This window comes from Electrophorus electricus, chromosome 11, assembly GCF_013358815.1.
Source record: "Electrophorus electricus isolate fEleEle1 chromosome 11, fEleEle1.pri, whole genome shotgun sequence".
In the NCBI taxonomy this organism is placed as follows: domain Eukaryota; kingdom Metazoa; phylum Chordata; class Actinopteri; order Gymnotiformes; family Gymnotidae; genus Electrophorus; species Electrophorus electricus.
Window position 1 is genome coordinate 10,356,732 of NC_049545.1, and position 24,827 is coordinate 10,381,558.

The 24,827-nt window shown below is 40.9% G+C and overlaps 5 protein-coding genes across 7 annotated transcripts; 2 read left to right on the forward strand and 3 right to left on the reverse strand.

The window, feature by feature from the left end:
• The first annotated feature begins 585 nt into the window (after nucleotides 1-585).
• cpxm1a (carboxypeptidase X (M14 family), member 1a) lies at nucleotides 586-9,965 on the forward strand. The gene is made up of 13 exons (XM_027023527.2): nucleotides 586-907; nucleotides 1,756-1,865; nucleotides 2,013-2,152; nucleotides 2,319-2,403; nucleotides 2,539-2,689; nucleotides 2,899-2,987; nucleotides 3,082-3,205; nucleotides 3,898-4,094; nucleotides 4,336-4,515; nucleotides 7,221-7,515; nucleotides 7,645-7,784; nucleotides 7,859-7,961; nucleotides 8,099-9,965. The coding sequence occupies exons 1-13, from the start codon at nucleotides 649-651 to the stop codon at nucleotides 8,407-8,409; spliced, it is 2,184 nt and encodes a 727-aa protein (XP_026879328.1). The 5' UTR covers nucleotides 586-648; the 3' UTR covers nucleotides 8,410-9,965.
• On the reverse strand, nucleotides 9,773-15,481 carry wdr32 (WD repeat domain 32). 2 transcript variants are annotated; one of them, XM_027023529.2, is made up of 7 exons: nucleotides 14,143-15,481; nucleotides 13,874-13,987; nucleotides 13,180-13,377; nucleotides 12,886-13,088; nucleotides 11,873-11,947; nucleotides 11,559-11,704; nucleotides 9,773-11,417 (listed from the first exon to the last, which is right to left on the reverse strand). In XM_027023529.2, the coding sequence occupies exons 1-7, from the start codon at nucleotides 14,550-14,552 to the stop codon at nucleotides 11,046-11,048; spliced, it is 1,518 nt and encodes a 505-aa protein (XP_026879330.1). In that variant the 5' UTR covers nucleotides 14,553-15,481; the 3' UTR covers nucleotides 9,773-11,045. The 2 variants fall into 2 exon arrangements, with proteins under 2 accessions (XP_026879330.1, XP_026879331.1); XM_027023530.2 differs by having other exon boundaries at nucleotides 14,394-14,474.
• A 490-nt stretch (nucleotides 15,482-15,971) lies between these two features.
• pomk (protein O-mannose kinase) lies at nucleotides 15,972-18,162 on the reverse strand. The gene is made up of 4 exons (XM_027023522.2): nucleotides 18,005-18,162; nucleotides 17,638-17,718; nucleotides 17,208-17,494; nucleotides 15,972-17,083 (listed from the first exon to the last, which is right to left on the reverse strand). The coding sequence occupies exons 3-4, from the start codon at nucleotides 17,478-17,480 to the stop codon at nucleotides 16,316-16,318; spliced, it is 1,041 nt and encodes a 346-aa protein (XP_026879323.2). The 5' UTR covers nucleotides 17,481-17,494; nucleotides 17,638-17,718; nucleotides 18,005-18,162; the 3' UTR covers nucleotides 15,972-16,315.
• A 133-nt stretch (nucleotides 18,163-18,295) lies between these two features.
• Nucleotides 18,296-22,648, forward strand: grxcr1b (glutaredoxin and cysteine rich domain containing 1 b). The gene is made up of 2 exons (XM_027023545.2): nucleotides 18,296-19,094; nucleotides 20,003-22,648. The coding sequence occupies exons 1-2, from the start codon at nucleotides 18,690-18,692 to the stop codon at nucleotides 20,075-20,077; spliced, it is 480 nt and encodes a 159-aa protein (XP_026879346.1). The 5' UTR covers nucleotides 18,296-18,689; the 3' UTR covers nucleotides 20,078-22,648.
• zgc:123321 (uncharacterized protein LOC559912 homolog) lies at nucleotides 21,918-24,582 on the reverse strand. 2 transcript variants are annotated; one of them, XM_027023543.2, is made up of 6 exons: nucleotides 24,495-24,582; nucleotides 24,253-24,361; nucleotides 23,930-24,066; nucleotides 23,638-23,783; nucleotides 23,338-23,519; nucleotides 21,918-23,034 (listed from the first exon to the last, which is right to left on the reverse strand). In XM_027023543.2, the coding sequence occupies exons 2-6, from the start codon at nucleotides 24,357-24,359 to the stop codon at nucleotides 22,872-22,874; spliced, it is 735 nt and encodes a 244-aa protein (XP_026879344.2). In that variant the 5' UTR covers nucleotides 24,360-24,361; nucleotides 24,495-24,582; the 3' UTR covers nucleotides 21,918-22,871. The 2 variants fall into 2 exon arrangements, with proteins under 2 accessions (XP_026879344.2, XP_026879345.2); XM_027023544.2 differs by lacking the exon at nucleotides 24,495-24,582 and having other exon boundaries at nucleotides 23,930-24,055; nucleotides 24,253-24,339.
• Nucleotides 24,583-24,827: the final 245 nt, after the last annotated feature.

Genomic DNA, 24,827 nt, shown 5'->3' on the forward strand with positions numbered 1-24,827 from the left:
TTTATTTGTTAAGTAAAGCGATGATCACATATTGTACACAGAGTTTCTAGAGAAACGTTTCGGACAGATGTCCTTCATCAGTTGTGCAAGCAAAGTGCTTCTTTCTTAGGAAAGCTTATTTAAACGTTTATGAGGTAGCCTATTTTCGAGGTCATTTATCCTTTTATTCATATCTTGGTTAATTATTCAGTTTATGTATATTGGCAGAAGTCATTCTTCATCTGTACGCTATACATTTGTTCATATCGAGTAAGATATAAATAAAACAGACTAATCATTTTCTCGGATTTTCTCGAGTACATATATTTTTTCGGGTACGCTACAGATATTTTTGTAAATCATTAGGTCTACATTGTATTTCAGGCGCAGCACCTATTCTGTTGTCCCGCTAAATTGTAAATGCAGCTAAAGTAATCTTGGGGAACAGACCGATTAACAATGCTGAAAAACCACAAAGATCTGGATTAATTTATTGTCTATAACTCTAAATTGATTTTTGATCCTTTGTTTCCTACTCACATAGCATTTTGCCTAGGCTATTATACACATTACGGTAACAGCTGTATTATGTTACTGGGGAGTTCTTCTAGGGACAAGCTTTTAAATTCTTGTTTAACACAAAAGAAGGTTATTTGCCGCAGAGTCAAAATGTTTAGACAAGTTGTGGGCATTAGTCTGGCAGTTCTGGTGTACTTTGTAGATATCTCCGTACCATTTAAAAACGAAACAGTCGAAAGTAATGTGACTAATGCTGATACAAAATCAATTTTTATATCTTCTCGTAATCATTTTACAGATGATGGCACCGAGTTGGCCACTGTGGACAAGATAAAGACGCCCTGGAATGTCTCTGACACGCAAGACGTGGAAAGTGTAAAGACGAACGTGGAATATGCAACTAACCGGGGTAAACTAAAATCTTTTTGGGATAGGGATGGGGGGCATTGTGAACTGGTAAATGAACTCGAGAATAAAGTTTCAAAATGTAAATATCTAAGGTACAGTGTTCGCAAGTTATAACGCAAGCTTGTGTTTACATATCTGTTGACTGAACAGTTTATTTGTTGCATGTTTAAATCATGATGGTTTACAGATACAGAGGAACTTAGTTTCCAATCGATCGAGCTCAATAATTTGTCTGTTTCTAAGATATAAAGCGTATTGTTGTATACTAGTTTGGGCATAGATCAAGACAAATGCTTCTTTAGAAATTCCGTAAAAAGGCTTTCAGTCGCGGATGCACTTTCTGCAAATTCTGCAAATATCGCTAAACTACAAAAAGTTAACTACCTGATAATGAGACTGATCTGTAATGATTACCTGCTACATGTATAATCTGTGTGCGCACACCGCACAGTACAGTAACAATGTAGCAGTGAGATTCGAAAAAAGTTTCCAGAAATATTAACGCTACAGGAAGCAACATGGATGCATCCACATTGTGTTTGCAGTTTATTGTAAGGTTAGTTAGATAATTACATATTTAGGTTTATGGTGCATAAATGCTTCCAAGTTTAGAAAATTTTGACCTCTTAACAAATATTTTGAAGAAGAAAACCATTTGAAACTAAGTGATGAGTGATGTTCCTTCTTCAGCAATATTCTTTACATGAGAGACAAAATTCCAAATTGTGTATTACTTCACTGTAAGTAACCACATCCTTCGAGTTAATGATTAAGTGTTTTGCTCCTTTCTTATTTGATTATTCACTGTCTACTCCTTTGTCCCTCTTGCTTTCTCGCTCTCCCCTACAGACTGTCCTCCAGTGGGTTTAGAATCTCTGAGGGTATCTGATTATCAGCTACAAGCTTCCTCATCATTGAACATTGGCCTAGGCCCCCACCGAGGACGCCTTAACATACAGGCTAGTCAATGTTCTGGGGGTGTGATAGCCACTGATGTGATTAGCTGTGTGTGCGCTAGAGGATGGGAACTGCAGTGTAGATGTATGTGCTCTTACACTGTTGTGTGTGTGTGTGTGTGTGTGTGTGTGGGGGGGGGGGGGCTGTAGTCAGGTTTAGAAGACGGTGATGAGTATGATGGTGCGTGGTGTGCTGACCTGGAAGATCAGGAGCAGTGGTTGCAGCTGGATGCTCTGAGGGCAACACTCTTCACTGGGGTCATTCTTCAGGGCAGAAACTCCATCTGGCGGTTTGCATTCAGTCTAAATGCACTCTTGCAAAATACTTTCACAAGCCAGTTTTTTCTTTTTGTTTTGTTTTGTGTTTTTTTTTTGTAAAATAGAGTCTGAAAAAGGCATTTTTGTTGTTTTCTCTGCTTTGTATTTGTGTGGAATGTGTTTTTCATGTGCATGCAGCTTGGACTGGGTCAGTACTTATAAAGTGCAGTTCAGTAACGACTCAGTGATTTGGATTCCCTGTATGAATGGATCACAAGAGGCGGTGAGTTAAGTGGATATTTGTTGTAAACACTGGCAATCTGCTAGCATATATAACTAACACCATGGCCCGCTTGAGTGAGGCTTCCTTCTGTGCACTTACAGTATTGTAGGACTTATATAGTCTTTTCCTGTGTAGGTGTTTGTGGGGAATCAGGACCAGGAGACTCCAGTGTTGGCTCTGTTCCCTGAGCCCACAGTGGCCCAGTACATCCGCATCAATCCACAGAGCTGGTTCAAAAATGGGACTATCTGCCTTAGGGCCGAAATCCTGGGCTGCCCCCTATCAGGTACAACATTGTACTACTCCAGAAATGTTAGTCACAGATGAATCATCAAAGAAGTATTTAATGATAACATTTTTTAATGATATATATATATATATATATATATATATATATATATATATATATATATATATATATATATATATATATATATATATATATGTGTGTGTGTGTGTGTGTGTGTGTGTGTGTGTGTGCACAAACACACTTAGGTCCTGACCATGAATACAATTGGAAGTCAGAGAGGGGTTCTACAGACAAATTAGATTTCAGACACCATAATTACAATGAGATGAGAAAGGTGAGAGAGCTTTAATTAAGTCTTACTGATCTGATGTAATTGAGCCTTGAAAATGTGAACACAGATGAAATGAGATCTGTTGTTCCCTGTGTAGTTACTTAAGGCTGTGAACGATGAGTGCCCTGACATTACACGTATCTACACTATTGGAAAGAGTTACACTGGACTTAAACTCTATGTCATGGAGATTTCAGATAACCCAGGAAAACATGAACTGGGTAAGTGAGTTCTACAGAGATTTGCTCAGTTTTGGTCATTTTTATATATATAGGAAATAGATGGGCTGTAGTTTATAACTGTACACCTCAAGAAGTTTCAAATAAATAAATGAATGTTTCTCATAAATTGGGTGGTAAGCATATATATATAGGACATTTTGGAGAAGTACATTAGTTGTGCATGCAGTGTGCTTCTTGCTGTGCTGTGTGGTTTGGTCCAAATTGATTCTGAGATGCTGCATTGCACTGGGCCCAGGTGGCAACTATGCAAACTCTAAACAAACTACACATGCTTCCCCTGGTATCCAGAGACCAATTTTATGGTGTTTCTGTTAGAGAGGCCCAGTCCTGGGTCCTCCTGTGGACACTCATTTGATACAGATATTATGAAAGATATATATTCTTTGATTCAAAAGATTTCAATCATGCCTCATGCATAGTGTTTTTGTCATCATCTGTTTTTTATTACCACCACAGCCAGAGTATCAGATTAGCCCAAAAGAGAGGGAAAAAACTTTTAAGTTTTGTTTACAAACAAGAGAAGCTTTTTATGCTTTCTATGAAAGGCAAAAATATGAACAGCACAAATAAAAGTTTGAAACATTTTCAGAGCCATCCATCTGGTGGCCAGAATTCTGTTATGTTTCTTGTGCACGGGTGTGCCAGAGTTCTGCTATGTTTCCCTTGCATAGGTGAGCCAGAGTTTCGTTACGTTGCTGGGATGCATGGCAACGAGGCTCTTGGTCGGGAACTAATGCTTAACCTCATGCAGTACATCTGCCATGAGTACAAGCGAGACAATCAGCGAATAATGCAGCTGGTGAAGGACACGCGCATTCACCTCTTACCATCCATGAACCCTGACGGATATGAAGTAGCATATGAGAAGGTAAAATCAAATGAAAATATCGAGACTTACATAATGAAACTGAAAGTTTTAAAAGATGCTGAAATGAAATACTTATTGAAGGGTTCAAACTGTTACAGATTTGGAACTGCTGTGCACCAAACAGGCCAACATATTTTTGTAAAGTCCTCTAAGTTCAGTATGTATCTGTGAAAATGAGACAAAGGTCTTATACTCTCTAAAAAATGATGGTTTATGATAATGGTGGGTGGGTGTGTCTTAGGGTTCTGAGCTTTCTGGCTGGAGTCTAGGTCGCTACAGCTTTGAAGGCATTGACTTGAACCATAACTTCCCCGACCTCAACAACATCATGTGGGATGCTCAGGAGCTGGCGACAAACAAGAAGAGTGTCAGCAACCACTATATCCCTATGCCGGAGTACTACACCACTACTAATGCTACTGTACGTAGGACACACTCGTGCCATTTCTTGGTAACATAATGCATTTGATACCTGATAGTAATAGTAATCTCTAAGAAGAATAATTCAAATTTAAGGGACCAGATGGCTTTTCAATGTGGAAAATAAAAGTAAGTGTACATATACACAGGATAAGATGTTGAATATACTGTGCAATTAGAACACCATTAGAGCTTCACACAGTGCCCTGCTTATGCTCTTCACACCAGCCAACCACATCATCACAAGCGCTGCCCAGGGGTAATCAGGGAGGTACCTACCTTTATCAGTGTTTCACTGAATTAAGCCCACGACAACTCCAGGAGGCTCAACAGTGAGGTCTGGCATCCCAGCACTACCTCACTGCCACTAGTAAACACACCCACACCCCTTAAGCATTATGTCACAAGCAAACACAGCCCCACAGCAGTGGTGGCTCAGTGGTTAGGGTGCTTGGCTTGCGATTGGGTGGTTGCTGGTTTGAGCGCTGCTGCTGCCGAGTTGCAACTGTTGGACTCAAGGCCCTTAACCCGTAGTTGCTACTGTCTGGGTTGGGCTGCCTGGCAGTATCCTAGCCCACACCTGTTTATGCTGTGGCAGTCAGCAGTGGTATTCTGTACCTCTGTTCTACTGAGGATAATGATGATGGCCTTACCAATGAATAAGGCTGTACCCAGCTCCACCGGAACCTTTACTGCATGCTCAGTGCCACCAGTTCCACATAGATTTTACCTACAAGCATTCTCCAACATAAATCCATCCTGGCCTCCCTACTGACTAAAGCTGGCACCATCAGTGCCTGCTCCATGCCACTGGTTCCATCTGGATCTACCACTTTACACCATGACATGAAAACCTTAGTCACTCTGCCTTTATGGGGCATTACTCCAACCAGCCTGTGTTCTCCTTATCAACCATCACTGGCTAGCCCTTTCAGCTACTTACAACACAGCTACTCTAAATTATATTTATATTTATTTATTTATATAAATTTCCCACTCACCCTGCTCAAGGCAGTCTCTTTTTATTTCAAGCTTGGGTCCTCTACCAGAGGCCTGGGAGCTTGAGATAACGTGTAGAATCGTAGCTGTTTCCAGGACTGCAGTCTTCTAGATGGAGATCTCTAATGTTTTTTCCTGGGATCTACTGGAGCCATTCTCCCAGTTTGGGGGTCACAGACTGTAGTTATCATAGGAACCATGGTTGCCTTCACTTCCATATCTTTTCTAGCTCTTCTCTCAGCCCTTGGTATTTTTCAAGCTTTTTTTGTTTTCCTTGGTCCTGATGTTGCTATCACTTGTGATTGCTACAACTATCACTATGGACCTCTTATGCTCTTTGTCAATCACTACTTTGTCTGGTTGGTTAGCCATTACTATTTCATCAGTCTGGATCTGGAAGTCATAGCTATGGTCATTATCCACCACCTTTGGGGCATGTCTCACATTCACCTCTGAACTTCCAAAACTTTAATCCTTGATAGTGGCACTGATGCTCACTAATCCTTGCACCCCACCCCCTTTCTCTTAGTGTATAGTCTAGGAGTACTGGATTTCAGATGAAATCTTCTGTGAGGAGTTTCCTTGTTTTGGTTTCTATCTCCTCCTTTGGCCAGCTTATTATGCCAGTGGGGTGTCTGATGACTGGTGTTGATAGCCTGCATGCTGTTCTTCCCATTCAGATGACTTCTCAGGACTTACCTCTTTGTAAATATTTGGTTGTGGCTGCTTTCCTTGTGGCTTCCTCATGGTTCCCATTTGTCTGTGGGATTCCATGGTAATTGTACTTGTCCCCAAGATGTTGCCTTCTGGTAGTACAAATTTCCTCAGTTCTGACTACCTTTCCTCTCCTTGTAACCATCCAACCACACTTATCCAGTCCAAATGACATTCCGATGTTGTTACTGTATATTTTATATATATATATATACACACACATATATATATATATATATATATATATATATATATATATATATATATATATATATATATATATATATATATATATATATATGTGTGTGTGTGTGTATGTATATATATATGTATAATTTTATTCAATTGAGCAAAGTTATTGTAAATTTAAGTGCATGTTCTGTCACTGTGCTTAATTTTTTGTAAAGCAACTGCACTTCCAAATCCATTTGATATAAAGTAATTATGCTATATTTAATCATTACTTAAAATATCAAATGTAAAGTTATTTAGGCATATTCAGATTGTTACTGAGGTATTTATCATAAATTACAGGTTATGATTTTTTTTGTCCATATCCTACAGTCCTACTGGAGAATCAGGGGCAGGCATATCTTTAAAGAATGTGAGCATTTCCTGTCAGCGGAATCTCCCTGATCCAGGGCCCCCACAAAAAAAATAACACTGCAAGCAAAGTAATACACAGTGTGCTTGCTTACTCACATGCACACTCAAAATCATTTACTTGCTCTATGATATGAGAGTAAAAGTTTTTAAAGCATAGTTTTGGTTCAGTGAGGCATGCTGTGTTTATTGGGAAAGCACTGAATTGAACTCTAATATTAGACAAATTTGATTTAAGATCAGCCAAATGTTCATGGTTTAGTATCTCCTGTTTATTTACACATTACTGAAACCCTACATTTCTTAGTTTCATCTTTCTTTGTCTTTATGGAACTATTTAAATGTTTATTAGAATTAAAAGAATTAAAAGTTGTGTGTGTGTGTTTTAAGGTTGCTTCAGAGACACGAGCAGTAATAAGCTGGATGCAGGACATTCCATTTGTCCTGAGTGCAAACCTACATGGAGGGGAGTTGGTGGTTACATACCCCTTCGACTGCACACGTGACTGGATCCCACGTCAGGACACACCCACTGAAGATAATGACTTCTTTCGATGGTTGGCAGCTGTCTATGCTTCCGCCAATCTGGTAATGGCAAACCCTGATCGCAGAATCTGCCATTATGAAGACTTCCAGCAACACAAAAACATTATTAATGGAGCTGACTGGCACACTGTACCAGGAAGTGAGAACACACACTGCAAATAAACCAGCAATTATTCATATTGTTTATAGTTTGTTCTAGCATATTCATTTAGTTGTATTGTAATTGTGGCATTTGTCTCGCAATGATTTCATATTTCTATGGCTGTAGGTATGAATGACTTCAGTTATCTGCACACTAATTGTTTTGAAGTGACAGTAGAGTTGTCATGTGATAAGTTCCCTCATGCCAGCGAGCTTCCTACTGAATGGGAGAATAACAAGGAGTCTCTGATCCTCTACATGGAGCAGGTCAGTGCCCTGTGCATTTGGTCTCTGACCTTTGCATGATGCTGTGACCCCACTGCAACCTCTGCCTCTCACAGGTCCACAGAGGAATAAAAGGTGTGATCAGGGACAAAGACACTAAAGAAGGCATTGCTAATGGAATCATTAAAGTAGCAGGTCTGGATCATGACATTAGATCGGGTATGTACACTGGATATGCCCATATGACAAATTCCATGCATTGTATAAGCTATATTCTGGGGTATAAGTATTATGCAAGTAGGTTCTTGGGCTGAAAAGCACTCATATTTCCCCACTTGTTCCCTTGGCCTGTGCAGCTGCTGATGGCGATTACTGGCGCCTGCTGAACCCAGGTGAGTATAAGGTGATTGTGTGGGCGGAGGGCTATTTGCCCCTTGTCCGCCGCTGCTCGGTGGGCTCAGAAGCGCAGCCCACCATCTGCAACTTCAGCCTCACCAAAACCCCACGTGAGCGCATCAAGCAGATCCTGGCCAGGGGCAGTAAGATGCCCCGGGATGAGATGCTCCGGATACGTGCCTTGCGCATGCGCAAACTACGGGTGAGCACCAAGATTCTAAACCGCCGTAGAGAGGAGCAGCAACGTCATGCCAAGGCCAGGACGAAGTAACAGGTAGTGGGGTGTTCAGAGCGTTGAGAGAAGCCAGCCACTGCTCACACGGACAGAATGGACAGACACATGGATGCGATCGAGTGTGACCAAGAAGTGTTGGCTTATTCTTACCATACACACACTGCACAACTCACTGGACTGTAGATACTCTCATTTCTTACCACTGCTCCCTGGTGTAGCTGACCGTAGCCCCTAGGGTCAACATGCTTTAAAAATTACCTGGGTAAAAGAGTTCTGCTAGGCAGATTTTTAAAATGAGTTATAAAGTGTCTTGGTGTCACAATTAAGTTTGCCCATCCCTGCTCTGCACATACGGTCTACGCATGACCAGCTTTTAAACACTGAATGTTTTTACTGATATTGCAAATGTCTCATTCACTAGTAAACCTCTGAGAGTGTAACTGGCTTTCTACACACATTTCTGCATCAACTTATAGCAAAACATATTATTCACTCCAAGAAAATTCATCTGACACGTTGTCGTGATTTACTATATCCATCACCTTTATGTATTTGAATAGAAAACTCTAATGCCTGTAATAGTTAGATCTGAAATAAATCATATTGCAAAATCAAATAAGTTGATGAAAATAATCACTTACAAAAACAAAATCCACCTACTGCGGTAAGCCTAAAAGTGCCACCTAAAAAGACCTTTGTAAAGCACCTGGATATTTAAAGTCTGTTTATAGCTGATGAGGCAATTCAGTTCTGTGTGGAGCCAGAAAAAACTACTGTGCATAAGTACTCCAGTACTAGAAGTGCGAAACAGTTGTAAAGTGAATGGATAAATGGAGTTATTTCATCTTTGAAATCCTTAAGATGTACAAAGAGACTTCTCAAACAAAGAAGGACCTAAACGACAGATGTACTTTTTAAGTGCGATGAGAATGTTAGTTATATTTCATTGATTCAGAATAATAAACATTTGCAAATAACAATTGGTTCTGAGCAGAATACTAGATACTTGTTCTTTTGAGTATCAGAGAATTAGTAAAAGAGATAAAGCTGTGTGTACTAGCCTCAGACTTAACAGGAATAGTTTTTAACAGGAATTTTTTTTTTTTTGGGGGGGGGGGGGTGTCCTGGAATAATTCCTGCTCACACTACTCATGTTATGTGGGGTGGTGTCTCCACAAAGTTGAAATGAAACCTATGCCACTGCACTTAAAAATGTTCCAGCTGTGCCCTAGCTCCAGATGTTCTGCTGACAACCTTAGAATCAACAGATGTTTTGACCTCATTATTATTAATCAGATAGATGGGAATATAATTTGGTTATGTTCAACATAAAACCATCAATTCTTATTAGGTTACTGTCTGATATCCCATTATCAGAGAAACACATCTTCCATCCAAATCCTGAAAAAAATCTTTATTGTTTTGTACCGCTGCATCTTTAGTAGTTTTTTAGTACTAACATAAACCATTTTGTAAGTGAAGCAGAGCTGAACAGAGGAATGTCTCGCCTCCAGAATGACCCCACACACCCAGATGTTTCAGCTATTCAATAAATGTTAGAGGGGTTTGAACAATGCTAGTATTACTCTGAATATCCTCAGATTCATTCTTCTTGAAGGCTATAAAAACAAATACCCTGCAGTAGGAAACACTCACCTAAAAGTCACATCATGACATGTTACTACAGACATCTCTGTCTGTAGTACTTAGAGCCTGGTGGCTATGCTTCTTCACTGGGCGTGCATACATATTTTTGAGATAATATGAAAAACTGAATTTCTGGTTTAGGCAACAATGTTGATTGTCCATGTCCATTCTTGGGGTTTTGGTGTATGTGTGATGCCCACTGTCCTCACCAACACTCATTTAACCAAGAATCATTTTCAGCAATTAGCTTATCTACTTACACAGACAGACATACTTTGAACCAATCACTCTCACTCACACACTCACCTTACTGCTTTGACCATCTACAAATCAGAACCCATAAAAACATAACTTCATTAGTGTCACAGGAGGCAAGCTGCCTTTCAAACAAAGACAGTTAGTAAGAAACACACAGAGTAGCTCTTATTAGAGCTAAAGTATGAATACAGTGCTGCTAAAAAACATTTGGCAAAATGCAGAAAGCTCCATCCATTACAGCTTTAACAGCTTGTACTGCTTATGTTCCATGCTACATTACATGGTAACAAAGGGAACTGATTGGCTAAAGCGGCCAGCAGTATCTACACCGCTGCAGGACTTGGGGAGGAGCATGGGACATGCAGGCCAGGCTCTGGGACAGGCTCAGAGTGAGGTCATATTCTCAGCAAGGGCATGAAGACTACAAAACCTAATTCTGCCATCCCAAAAGTCACCTGGATTTGCCACACTACAAGCAGCTCCCCATAGGAGAAGGGTCTATTTCATTCATTACTGCATACGTTCCTAAGTCATAGTAATTACACAATCTAAAGAACAAACAAAATGAACTTCTCTAAAAACAAGCCAACTCATTTACACAAAGCCCACATTCACACCTCGATATTGTGAACTGTGAACAGAAAATGAGCATGCCCTTTAAGGGCTCTTTGTTTCTTCCCCCACAGTCAGACAGAAGACATGATTTGTTTGTGTGCATGCATGTGTCAGAGTGCGCATGAGAGGATGTGTGAGGGCGTGTGTCAGTGCTAAAAGTGGGGTTGGTAGAGTGCTACACGTCCGCTGAGGCACCCCGACGCCAGCTGACAGTGGGTGGGGGAGAACTTGGATGTGAGCACCACGTCGCTGTGGGAAAAGACAGAGCGCACCTCGCGCAGGAGAGCCGTGCGTGCCGGCATGCAGTCCGCCAGCTCACCGCAGCGCTCGTCAAAGGCCAGCAGGCGCACGCCATAGCCGTATGGCGAACAGATCAGTCGCCCATCTGGGCTGAAACACAGCTCCTTTATGTAGCCGCGGCCCACGTTGGCCTCCTCGATGTAGTGCGTGAGACGCAATGAGCAGCGCGGGGAGACAGGCGGCCTGGGCGGTGCTCCCTCCTGGAACTCGTACACGCACGTCCACTGTGGAGAGAGGGGGAGACAGAGAAGCTAGTGAAATAAACACCTGCAGCATTCATCAAATTAGGGGCAGGGTGTTCCTGCACAGGGGTGCGTGCAGCTTGTCCTGACTCTGAAGAGGCCTCAGAAGGTGCAGCCACTGACCTCCTGGTCATCCATGTTGCTGGAGCAGCGTAGCAACGTGGCCCAGCCTTTGGGGTGCAGCTGTAGGGACGTGATGCAGTTGCCCCGGTCCCTCTCACCTGGGATCTCTGGGGTCAGAACTTCCAGGCTGTTCCTGGGAGACAAACCTTAGAAAACACAGAACATGTAGCTTTAAAAACAAAAACAAAAACAAACAAACAAACAAAAATACCCTCATCGCAACCAAAACAAAACCATGACAACAACACATTTGAAATAAGTATTTGACAGAAAACAGTCATATGCATCAGCACAAACATAAAAATGTAACTCACCCTCTCTATGTGGATGGGCTTTGCTATCATTGCCATGGCGAGAACCTGCTGTCCTGGATCCTGTTGAGGAACCTTCTGTAAGAGATAAAGCCATCGTCTTTCATTTATTTATGCAAAAACCTAATTATCACTACACCAACAATGGAACAATGGAATGGTTACAACCAACACAACCAGCTTGCTATGCCTACATTGTCAAATATTTATCTGCATTAAACACACACACACAAATGCCAGTATGCTTCTTCAGCATAGTCTTGCAGATTCTAGAAGTCCAAATACAACATGCGAGTTACTTAAACCCAATTACTTTTTTAAATATGCTACAATTCCTTGATACCAGTTGTGTGTGGTCAGGCCCAGTTTACCCTTCAGAGAAAGGGTAACCAAAAAGTGGACAGAAAATAATAATAAACATATTTAATAAATAAAGCAAAATAAATACCTCAACCTACTTATATAGGCTACTTTACATATTCTTGGTTATTTTAAGATGCATTACTATGCAAGAGTGGTACTAATCAAAATGGCTCATTATTATGGCTGCACACTTGCTGCTGTGTAGGTGTTTACATGCCCCTTCTGGTGATATTTTGAAGGGTTATATAATGCAAGTATATCAGGAAAATGACAAAGTCTGACTAACGACATTTATGATTTACTGGGACTAGCCTAAAGCAGCCTGGCCCTTCATGACATTCTGGAGAAGCTGTTACAGCATTCTTAGTAAAACACGTACATGTTATATTTGTCAGCTGCATTTTTATCTGTACTTCATTTTGAGGACCCCTGCACTGTATTTACAATCCAAATACTTTAAGATTGAGAGTTAATTATTTGGGGGGGGGGGGGGCAGCTTCTTGCACTGCGTGCCACTGCTTGCTTCACTACAATGACTGTGTAGTGCGATAGTGCACACCTACCAGTAGCCCCACTCCTCCTTCCAGAGCTTTCCTTTTGCAAAAACAGCCCATGTAAATTGTTCATTATGTGTGTACTTTGCTTATGAATACCTGTGCTAAGGGGGGGCCGTCTGGCCCGCAGGATGCGGTAGCTGCCGACCTCTAGGCTCTGAGTGAGATCGAGGTCATGTAAAATGAGCAGGTAACCGGAGGAGGTGGAGATGAGCATCTTGCTGCAGTCTGGAGTGAGACGCATTCGCATCAAATACCGTGTGTGAAAGAACTTCTTATGGGGACAACCGTCCTCCGTGAACCTATACATGCACACGCACAAACAATCCAGTTAGAGCGCAGCACACAAACTGCATACAATTGCGCATGAGTGTAATATCACATTTAGCAAACCTGTTAGTATCCCAGGTGATGACGTTTCCATCGAAGCCAGATGTAACAAGCAGGCGAGTGTGTGTGTCATATTCAATATTTTTCACCCAGCTAGCGTGTCCATGCAGTGAGCACACCTTCGAGTTCAGTTTTCTCAAATCCCACAGTGCGATAGTGGTGTCATCAGAGCAGGTGGCAAACAACCGGTTATCTAGAAACCTACCAGCACAGTCACAGGGTCAGCTAATTAGACCTCACACAAGACACCAATACTCCAGCAGTTATCAAATTCCTGAAAGGTGACGAGGGCACTGTGTAATTTCAAAATAATAATGGATGACCCTTCCCCTTCATTTTCAGTAGTGCAGTAGCATGCAACACATTTGGATATAGAAAACCACGGTAAATAAATGACATGTTTCAGTGACTAATGCCCTTCTTCACCATGACAAATAAAGGTTTTATGTGCATTTGTCATGTAACAGAATTGCTTTCGATTTTACAAGATTCAATAGTGTAACGTTTGTGTTTATGTTCTTCACAACTCCTGTATCTGACGTTGAGAATCCCTGAGTGACAGAAGTGTTTTATAAAAGACAGCACCTTGGACTGCGGGACGTGTCTGGTGCACAACTACTACTGCGGGTGAACACTTTTCCTTAAATCTGCTGCCCGTTAGCAAAAACTATACCGATGTTCGTGTGGACGTATTTACCTGATGTTGTTCACACAATCCTCATGCGCTTCCACTAATGTTTTGATGTGTCTAGATGAAACGGGATCAAACAGCAGCACCTCTGTCTGCTCACAGGCTACAGTCAGCACCGACCTAAAAGACACATACATGCGTTCTCGTAGGTTAGACATCGTAGATTTACAGGGATTACGGGGATTGGGGGCGGGGGGGGGAGGAGAGAGAGAGAGAGAGAGAGAAAGAGAGAGAGAGAGAGCGGCTGTCCATAGATGACGGGAGGGCTGTCTTACCCGTCCGGAGAGTACTCCAGATTAAACACGGCACCGTGGGTTTGTGTACTAAGGTTTACCGAGTCTGCGGCGGGGCTCATGGACGAATAAAGACGAGTCATAGTACGAAAGTTATCCCGTGCTGGATCTACGAACGGCCCTCTGCGGACAGTCCGGTTCCATAACCAAGAGAAGAGGGAATCACATACACTCGAGCCCCTTAAGACCGAGCTCGACGCGCCGTCTCCCGCGGACTCAGGCCTCGAGCTAACCTGGGTTCGGGAATTCTCACGCCTGGTCTCCGGAGAGGACGGCCTCGAGCAACCCTCATCATCGCTTTCTTCCTCTTGGAACAAATCATCCAACTCCCGGACGCCACTGGCTCGAGATTCCTCAGGGTCGTTGTTGTCGCTCGGTTGTCCCGAGCTCATTGTGGTGTTGCAGTTGGCGGCTCCGTTTTGAACAAAAGAACGGGCAGACTCGAAGCCTGAGGCAACTCCGCTTCACTGTCCGCCCTACGGCAATAGTGCGGATAGCACTGGACCTGAACCCGGGACGGGCCAAACAGTCGAGCTAAAGCTTCAAACGTAGCATAAACCCCATCATGCAAACGCCACACCAATGCGAATATGCGTATACAACAAATTGCGTGTTTCCGGTTCCTTTTGCAGCCCGAGATTGTTAAAGGTGCAACTCGGACGTTATAGGCAGGCGCGCACGTTTAGAAGTCCCTTTGAAAGAGTCAGGAGAAAGTTACCCCGTTAGAAAAGTGCATCGTCATTGCTGCATATAATAAGTACGTAGCACGACTTGGGGATTTGTAAAAAGATTTTTGTTCATGATGTTTAAAGTAGGCCTTGTATAACCTCCATGAATACTGAATCTCTGATTCTACCAGCGTTACAATGGTAGCTAGCTAGCTAGTACTTTTGATTCCACAATTTGCAAAGGGAATATAAACACGCATATACAAAATCTCTAAAATTAGCTATATACTTATTGACTTTTTTCTTGCCTCCAGAGGGCAGCTCCATTCAGGCCATTTACAGGGATTTAGTAAACCTGGTCTGTTTTCTGAACATGATGGAGTTAAAACGTTACTTTCTGTTGATTTACTTAAAGAGTACCAAATATTTCACATTGCCTGTGACTTGTTACACCCAAAATTTGAAGTGGACATGCACAATTATCCAACAGCTGTGCTCTGTAACAAGAGAGTAATAGTGATATTAATATACGATAGCAATGCCTCTGTGAAGCTACTGGCAAACTGTGCAGCAAGGTAGTTAATTTATCCTTTAAGATTGAACATTTTCAGCTGAATGCATCCTGAGGACCAGAATGCTCTGGATTTTCAAGAAAATAAAAGGTATGTTTCCAAGTTGGTGGGTAACTGCTTGTGACAGTGCATTTACTGTATATTGCTTTATAAACAATAAGACCCTTTTCCTGAAATCATGAAAATATTCAAATGATCAAAACACATTGTTAAAACGTCTCCCTTACGTCTATAGTCAAGGTGTAATTTTCACACCTCAACTCTGCAGGCTAGCACATATCATTTAAGAAGATTAAATGAAAGTTTTAACCTTTCATGTAATATTGATTCTAACTGTATGGATGGCCAGTTTGGTGAGCATGTGTTATTAGAGAAACTCAATCATAAGTAATAGTGTTAAATATAACAGACCTCCAGACAATCCATGTTATTTCCTAATCCTAACTAACAAAACATGATCCAGAAATCTAGAACAGTGAGTCTTTGTTCAGTTGGGCTGGGATAGAGCAAAAATGTTGACCAAATAAGGAACTGAGATGGAAAACGGTGAACTAGACCATCAAAGAACTATTGCTATTTAATAATGTATTATACAATTCTTCTCAGATAAAAACAGCAACATGTCACTGACCAAAAGTACAGATTTACATCTTTATTAAATGCATCCATTTGTTCTAAAACAATTATCAATGGTCCAGCAATGCATCAAATGTAGAGAAAACTCCAAAACACTTCAGGATCTGTTATTGCCCATTATTTTTAACAACTTCTACTATATGGAGAGGAGCAACAAACTTAGATAATGAACCTACATCACCAGATTATCTCAACTGGCCCTGGAGTGCCTCTTCTGGATTCCCCATGATTCACCTAAAGTTTAAAAAAATGAATCATAAAATGTCACAAGCTAAAGTTTTACAGCATGTCTTTGATGGTCTCTGCATGACCTTCCTTCATGTTGTCATAAACACTGCGATACACAATCAAGACCTCATGTGCCGATGGTCGCTGCTTGGGATCCTGCTTCTTACACTGTGCGTGGATCTGAAAGAGGTGAAAGTGGATAACATCACTCCCTGAGACATGGCCTAACAGAAAATGTGTCACATCTGGAATCTTCCAGATGTCTGACTTTTCATCGTAGCTAGGCATAAGGTCATCTGAGAAAGGCACTTCGTTTCCATAAGGCCACAGCTGCTCTGGTGCAATGAATTCTCCTGTCAGCTGATGATGTCCACATTTCACACCCTGAAGCCCGTGCTCCACCTGTGGCAGTGCATCCAGGTCATTTGCCAAGAGCCGCAGTTCAGAGGTCAGTAGGAACTGACTGAGCGTCTTGTGCAGGTCGTTAGAATCGCACATGACGCGGGTACCCACCGGGCTGTTGTGCAAGAACACTAGGAAGGCAACATAGTCCAGTGCCAAGCGCAGTCGCGTTTGCCAGGAGTCCTGAGCACGGTAACGGTCCTGAGCAAGAGTGGCATCAAGGGTGAGTGCTGACCCCAGTGGGTGATACTCAGTTACAAATACTCCATCTTCTTCACACACCCCCACTAGGGATACGACACGGACACTCTGAAGAGAACGCAGCATGGATATTCCATGTTGGAAATCTGCTTGATACTCCCCTGATGTTAAAACAGACAGAGCAACTTTTTGTCCCTGCCACTCTGACAGATAAACCTGGAATACAAAAAATGAGGCTTATTATCTGCATACAATATTTATCATACAATATTGAAATATCACCCCTTCCAGCAAGCTATGCAAGTTGTAACTAAACTACGGTTATTTACACAGAATCTACCTGCTTCACAGCTCCCTGTCCAATCAACCTAAGGCGCCGAACACTGGCACGAATTTCAGGACACCGGAGCCAGCGAGTGCAGGTGCTCATAGTGCCCACCATAAAGTAGCCTGGTCGCTGCCTGCAGTTCATATGTGTTGAGGGAACAGAGGTGTCTGGGTATAGAGCATCCAGATAGACATAGAGAAGCAAGTTTGCACAGAGCAGGGCTGCCAGACACAGAACTACTGCAGGCACTCCGCACTTCACCCTACTTCCACCACTATGACCCATAATGGCATCTTAACCTGTGTGTCAGAAAAGAAACCTTACATAAATTCCCTCCACAGGCATGGACACCCAAAAATAGAGGCATATAGGTTCAAGTTCAAAAAGCAAAACCTCTGCTATGATTTTGTATTATCCAGTTGATTTCACTAATCAATTCTACCTGCTGGCTTCAGTTAACTGGCAAATCCAGGCCGTTGAAACAATCATGGGGAGGACCGGTATTTTCTGAACACGAACACCACTGCACGCAAAAAGATCAAGAAAGATTTAGGTCATCACAGCAACATTTTGACAAGTAATCAAAACAGCAAAACTTCCGTAATTAAAGCCCCTGCGTTTTGTGCTTTATCAAAACGAACACGCATCATTGCGAAGTTATACCCGGACCTACTTGCTAAACGTGCCGTCAAACCCCAAAGCTACCCAGGCTATCTAGAAAACGTTTAAACCAGTGATCTTGAATAAACGAATTTTGAGTGTAATCTGCTAAACATCACATGAAGCAATATTTTATCAGACATGCTTACCGTACTATGCTAGCTACATTGCATTCATGACCAAGTATCCCATGTCAATCTTTTTCAGCATGAAGTATGACAAAGATGATGCTGAAGTAGTATGACATGTAACTAATGGATGCTGTAATTGCTCAACTTTTGTGCTTGCGGCTACTTTAGTGTTATTGTTCCGGTTTGTCTTTTTCTACGAAATTTAATTAGCTACGAATTTGAATATGACCTGAGAATTACTGCCATCTAGCGTCACGTAGGTATAGTAATATCTCATTGATGATATTATTCGCAAAGCTCCATTTATAATCGAAGGATTCAACATCCTCTCCTAACGTTATCTAAGGGTAATAGTAGTTGTTTTAACAATACCTAATACACATTATTTAAAAAAAACTGTCTTTACTGTCGACACTCAAAATATCTATAGAATGTGTTTTTAAAAATTACCTTTAGAGTGATTTTTTTTTTTTAATTATCTGTTGAGGGCAATGGCTTCACAAAGACTTGTTTCCCCTGTTTCCATGGATCTGCTTCATTCAATATTAACACATACGGTGTCAATGCGACACCCTGTTACACGCTGTTATCTTAGCATCGGGGCAGAGCTTTGACGCGATGGTGCTGGCTATTATTTAGAAGCGGCCTTTCATGTTTATAATTCACATGTAAATAGTCGAATCATGTAGCCGCTCCCAATTTTATGATGGAGCGAGAGACACTGAGAAGCGAGGAGGGCGGATCGGAGAGGAGAGTGCGATTCCGCGTGGCATCCGCGAGCAGCGGCCGCGTGCTGAGGGAGGTGTTCAGAGTGCAAGCGTCTGAAGACTCGGCGGATTCGGACACCGCCAGCAGCTCAGAGCCCGAACGCGCCACCTCGCCTGTCATCAGTGAGGCCAACAGCCACCTGAGTGGCCTTACAGGAACAGAGCCGGACGACTGCGGGAGCGAGCAAGATGACTTGCTTATGTATGCAAGCACCGCGAAGCAGCAACTCTTCAGCAGCAAACGTGTGAATATTTTCAGTAAGAATGGCAGTGTTCGCGGCGTAAGGGATAAAGTGAGCGCGGGACAGGTGCTCTTCAACAATCTGTCCGTGCTGTATGGGGTGAGTACATGAAAAATAGAAGTAGGACTTGTGACAAAAAATTTGTGACTGGTTTAGTTCATGACAATGAACAAAATGATGTACTTAGCTTTAGTTTGAGTCAGTGATTCAAAACCTCACCAAATCCATGAATATATACATACACCTTGGCTATGCTATCATAAGGTTTAATGAACATTACTTTGACACAACATTGGGATTAAAATATTAAAAACACTGTACACTCACTTTTACTTGAAACAATTACCTTGTGCATAGATTCTGTCGGCCAACCTCTACTATGTTTATCGTGTCAGATTCTGACTGGATGTTATTTGTGCAGTGGACTTTCACCAGCTTTGACATCAACATGGTAGTGGCTTGATAGTGGATGTTGCACTAGTAGGAGTTTTTCCATCTGTCAGTGTTGGGTTAAGAGTGATCTAACCAGCAGATGTCTTGTGATCAGAAGCTAACCACTTGAAGGGAGAATGTGAAAAGACAAGGTGCATCCTAACATGTCATGTCCATGGCTCCATATTACTTCAACTTGGCATAACTGTGAGATAAATGAGCTTTTTATAAATTAGAGACACCCAATCCATTTCTTGAAGACTGCCAGCCAGTCTGAACAATGCTTCTTTCCCTGCTTTCTCACAGTGTCATAATCAGGGGTTCTGCTGATTTCCTTCTAAAGGGAAGAACTGAAACAAAAGAACACGTATTACTTGGAGGGCTGGATTGGATTTATTTGCAGTAGAGTACAAATAAACAACTGACAATTCAGTAGTAAATAAGCAGTAGCAGTGAAGGGTTAATTGGTACAGTGCACATTAACATCCATTGTACCCTTGTATTGGCACTGTGTTCATTTACAATAGTAAATAACATTTTACATATAATGTTTATTTTACCTTTTGTCTCATAAGGGTTCTCTGCATGGAAACAGGCAAAAGAGACCACGAGCTTCCATCTGCAAAGGAAACTTCAGTAGCTTAAAGTAGTGTGTAGCAGAATATAGGGTCACATGAGGACAAAAGGGTAAGTGGCCTCAATATAAGCCAAGCCCAAGGATTCATTTGGTCAGTTGGTATGAACTAGGACCAGTGGAAGCTTATGTCAGAGCATAAACACTGAGTTCCTGGTGTTGTTCCATCTCTAAAATGTTCAGTTGTTCTTCAGCTGCATATTAAACCGTGCAGCCAACAGCTGCAGAATCATCAGGGCTCACTGCAGCTGAGTTATATTTTTAAATTACATACACATACTGATTATTTGTTTATGGATTTAAATTGTAAATATGCCCGTTGTATTAAAAATGTTTCTTTTGCATTGCAATGTTTTGATTAAATAACAAGAATGACTACAATGTTTGAAAGCAACCCTCTGTTCAGCTTTGCATATTAATGTTTATTTTGTTCTAAATCTTGTTGTATCTTTAGTAACATGAAAACTGTATTTTTTTTGTTACATTTCCATGTTCTTTAATAGAATTTCTGTCTTGTTACTTTTTATAGACAGGAGACATACATGTCTAAAGTATCTAAAAAACTATAGACTATTGTCAAAATATAAACTTTATCATATTTATTTTGTGAGAGCACAAAAACGTTTGTAATAAATTCACAAGGAGTGATGCAAATGAATATTGGTGTCCACATTCTCCAGCTGTGCAAGTTAAATAATGAATAATAACAGAAGGTCATACAGCTCATTTTCCTCTGCATTATTCAGTGTTTATTTCCAGAGAGTGAGGGAGAGCTAAAGTGAGAGAGATATATAATAGAATAAGGAGTTGGTTATCTCACATATAATCAGGTTATGTTTAGGAGGTCCCAGGTGACAGTGCCCAAGTCGCACAGAGGTAAGGTGAAGGAATGAGAGATTCAAGTACAGTGGATTCAGAAAGTATTTAGAGCCTTTTACTTATTGCACACATTACTGTGTTGAGGATTTGATGTTGAATGGATATAATTGTCACTTATATCCATAATGATGAAGAGAAAACTTTTTTGGGGAGTTTCAAAAATAAAATAAGCACCAAATTGTGGTCAGGTGCATCCTGTTTACTTTAATTATCCTTGATACGTGTTTCAAGCTGTGTCTCAAATGGTCTATTCATTTAGTCTTTCACTAATCACCACAGTTTTATATAGAACAGTATATAAGGTACCCATAAGGGAAACAGCAGACAGAATTCGGACACTAGCTTGCACCAGAAACATATCATTGTAACCTTTTGTCGTGTATACTATCTGTAACATCAACAACGTGTACCCTAGCGGTACAATCACAACACACGGAAGTAAGGCAGTTTTACAGCTTTATGTTGTGACTAATAATACCCAGCTCTATAGCTACACCCATATTCCTATTTTATCAATAAAAACTAGTGTGTAAAGTACTATAATGCTTATTTCTTGAGCACAAGCTTAATTTATTCTGGTTTGCATTAAGATTAACATTCTGTGGCTCACCTGAAATAGAACCTGTCAACATGTCTGTTATGCTTACAGTCCTACTAAATACAGCACTAACACCTGCTTTAGGAAACTGCTGCTCATTATGGTACCTTTGCGTAAGTAGTGAACATCAGTTGTTCACTACATTCCCAGTGCACTATGCGGAACAATGTAATTAAGTATATAGGGGAATTATATTGAGAATTTGGACAGCACTATAAAATGGCTGACACTTTAAATAGAAAATAAACAGTAAGTAGGGTGTGAATTCAGATACAACTTGAACCGATGGGACATCGTATGGAATGACAAACTTAAGAAATCAAGCTGTGATGTCCAATGAAATGTGGATCTCCACAGTCAAATTGTAGCAAGGCATATGTTAAGGATAAGGTTTTTAATTGTTATTGAGAATTTTCTCCATATTTATACTCAATTTTTATTGTGCCAGTGCAGTTGTACATACCATAAAGCAAGTACAAACACATGGAAGAGGTTCTAACAAAATGTTACATATTTTCTTACTATACAATTCTGATTTAGAATTAAAATGTACATTGGCAGTTTGGGGTCTTTGTGGTTGAACGGTACTCTTCAAGCTTTTAAGTTTATTTGCTGCATGTAACAATCTAAGCTTAGACAATGAAATTGATACTTGCCAAAGGTTCCCCAGTAAGCAAACAATCAGAACAGGAAATACATAAACATTAGTCTATCTATTATATAATCATACATGCTCTTTACAAAAAAAAGTACAAAATGTTACAGTAGCCAAATCTGAAAGTTATTACAGGTTATAAAAATATTACAGGCAAAAACAGTCCTGTGGATAGTAGTGCACATGGTAGCAGTGAGCTGAGTGCTAGACATTAAAACCTTGGTAAAAGAAGACACTACTTACTAATGCCTTTTAGCAATAGGAAAGAATGCTCCTGAAACGTGGTAATAGCACAGCTAAAATTTAGAAATACAGGTTACTTAAATAACATACTTGAATCATATATTTAGACATTTAGGCTTATTTGAAAACAATTTTACTTTGCTTTAATATGAATATGCTTAGCATCCCAGTAAGGATGTGTTGCGAGTCTTGTCATAAGAATGATATGGCTAGCATTGGTATACTGGGTGGTGGAAGCAGTACTACTTTTTATTCACTCCTTTGAAGATAATTTCTGAATAAGTTTCATTGAGTAGAGCTTCATATTGTCTACGTTTAAATGTTCTCTAATCATATCAGATGGAAGTTGTAATGTAATTTAGCTCTAGAAATGGACTAGAATTGGGCTGCAATAATAATTAGGCTGTTTAACTGAATAGTTGCACTCAGGAGTAGTCAGAAGACAGTGAGCAGTGCAAAGACACCATAGAGCAGAGCGCAGGGGTAGGCCACCAGCAGCTGCTGTCCTCCCATATCAAGAGTACAGATGAATATCTTAGAGGCTGAGAGGCTGCACCAGCCAATCACAAACAAGGCCAGCAACATACCCAGCAGTCCTCTGTGCACACAAAGCAGAAAAAACACTTCGTAAGATACCTGCCAAGAATCTGGAAAAATACTTAATGTGGTTGATTTCTTTTGCTTGAGTACAGATGCTTTACCATAAATTCTATGTATTCCATTCAGAAAATCCAGAACTACACTAAATATCTAATGTCTAAATAATCCCAAATACTGAAATGCTGCTAGCAATTGAGAAACAGAAAAAAAAAATTCTGATATAAGAACATAAATATATCTTCTGATGCTATTACTTTGGACACCGGAAATTTACTTTCCAACCCTGAATGTAGATACTCACTGTAGGGAGTAAACAATAGCAAAGGCAGAGAGCGCCACCATGGGCAGCAGGCAGTATCCTAAAACACTGGCCACGCATCCATAGGATACAGTGGATGCACTCATTAGATTCAGTAAAGTGCACATTCCCACACAGCCCACTGCACTGATACCATACACATATCCAAAGTGGGCCTTCCCTGCCTGCAAAGAGATAAGCAAACCTATTTTTAAAAGCACATATTAGAAATGCATGGATAAAGTTAATGCATCATGTGGCAAAATTAATCAATCTCTGGATGGCATTAAGTTTAGTTTATACCATTAAAAGAGTGGCTCCTAAAGCAAGGCAGAAAAGCACAGGACCAGTGAAGTCTGTCTCATTCATGATGCTGCCATCTGCTGGCTTCAGTGGGTTCAGCACCGTCAGAGTCTTCTGCCATATGTGATCAAAGTTAATACCCAGCTCTGATGAGATACACACACAGAGCAGTGTCTCCCTTTCATGGATTCAGTTGCTCAGTAGTTATAAACAGCTAGTGACTACCTCACTCTCCCATAGATCTCTGAGTTGTTACTCTTTGGTTTTCACTATTATCATCTGTGCTGTGTACCCGCGAACAGTGGGGGCTCCTCCTCATAGGAGTCATGGTCTTCCAGCACAGGTGGTGTGGCGGGCTGGAACACCTGCCCAGTGTAAGGTGGATCCACTGAGGGTGCATAGGCATCCGCTAGGGGAGCTACACCATCTCTGCCAATTACATGTTAAACAACTGCACAAAAACACAGCTACTTCGCATGTATTAAATACTCAGAAGAATCTTAACATGGAATTGATCTTTTTTGCAAACATACAGTAAATTATATAGGCATATCAATTTGTGTTCCTGTGCATGTTCAGGGTAGTGAATGCCATCAATAATAGAAACATTCTTACACATCTTGGTAATTTGGGCTGATATATGCTGGGTCATAGGCCTCTTGATTATCAATGTAATAGTTAGACTGGTAGAAATCTTGATCCACTTGCTGTAAGTCTGCCATTCCTAAAAGCAACATGAGAGTAAAAATGGTAAGAGCATGAAAAATAGCACTTAAATCACCGAGTCTCCTGTACTTTGCTACATAACACACCTGACCATATATAGTCTACAGTAAATATATAAAAGGTTTGAATACCTTAACAAATCCAGTGGAATAGGCCCGGTGTAAAAAATGAAGTACTGTGGCGAGTCTGCCTGGTCACTGGCTAACTGTTAGCTGTGTGGAACAGGTCTGGGGGGAGGTGGGGGTGTTATTTATAGTAAACTATATTTACACAGAGAACATGGGCAGCTGCAAGAGAAGTGGTTGATGCCAGGAATTATGTACAAGTGTGGTTTCTTATAATTATTCTCAAATATTGTTTGAGCAGAACGTAAGAGTCTGGTAGATACCATCAGCTCCTACAACTCCCTTAGCCTCATGACAACTTCAGTAGAGTAATTAAAGGAATACTGCAGTTTAACATCA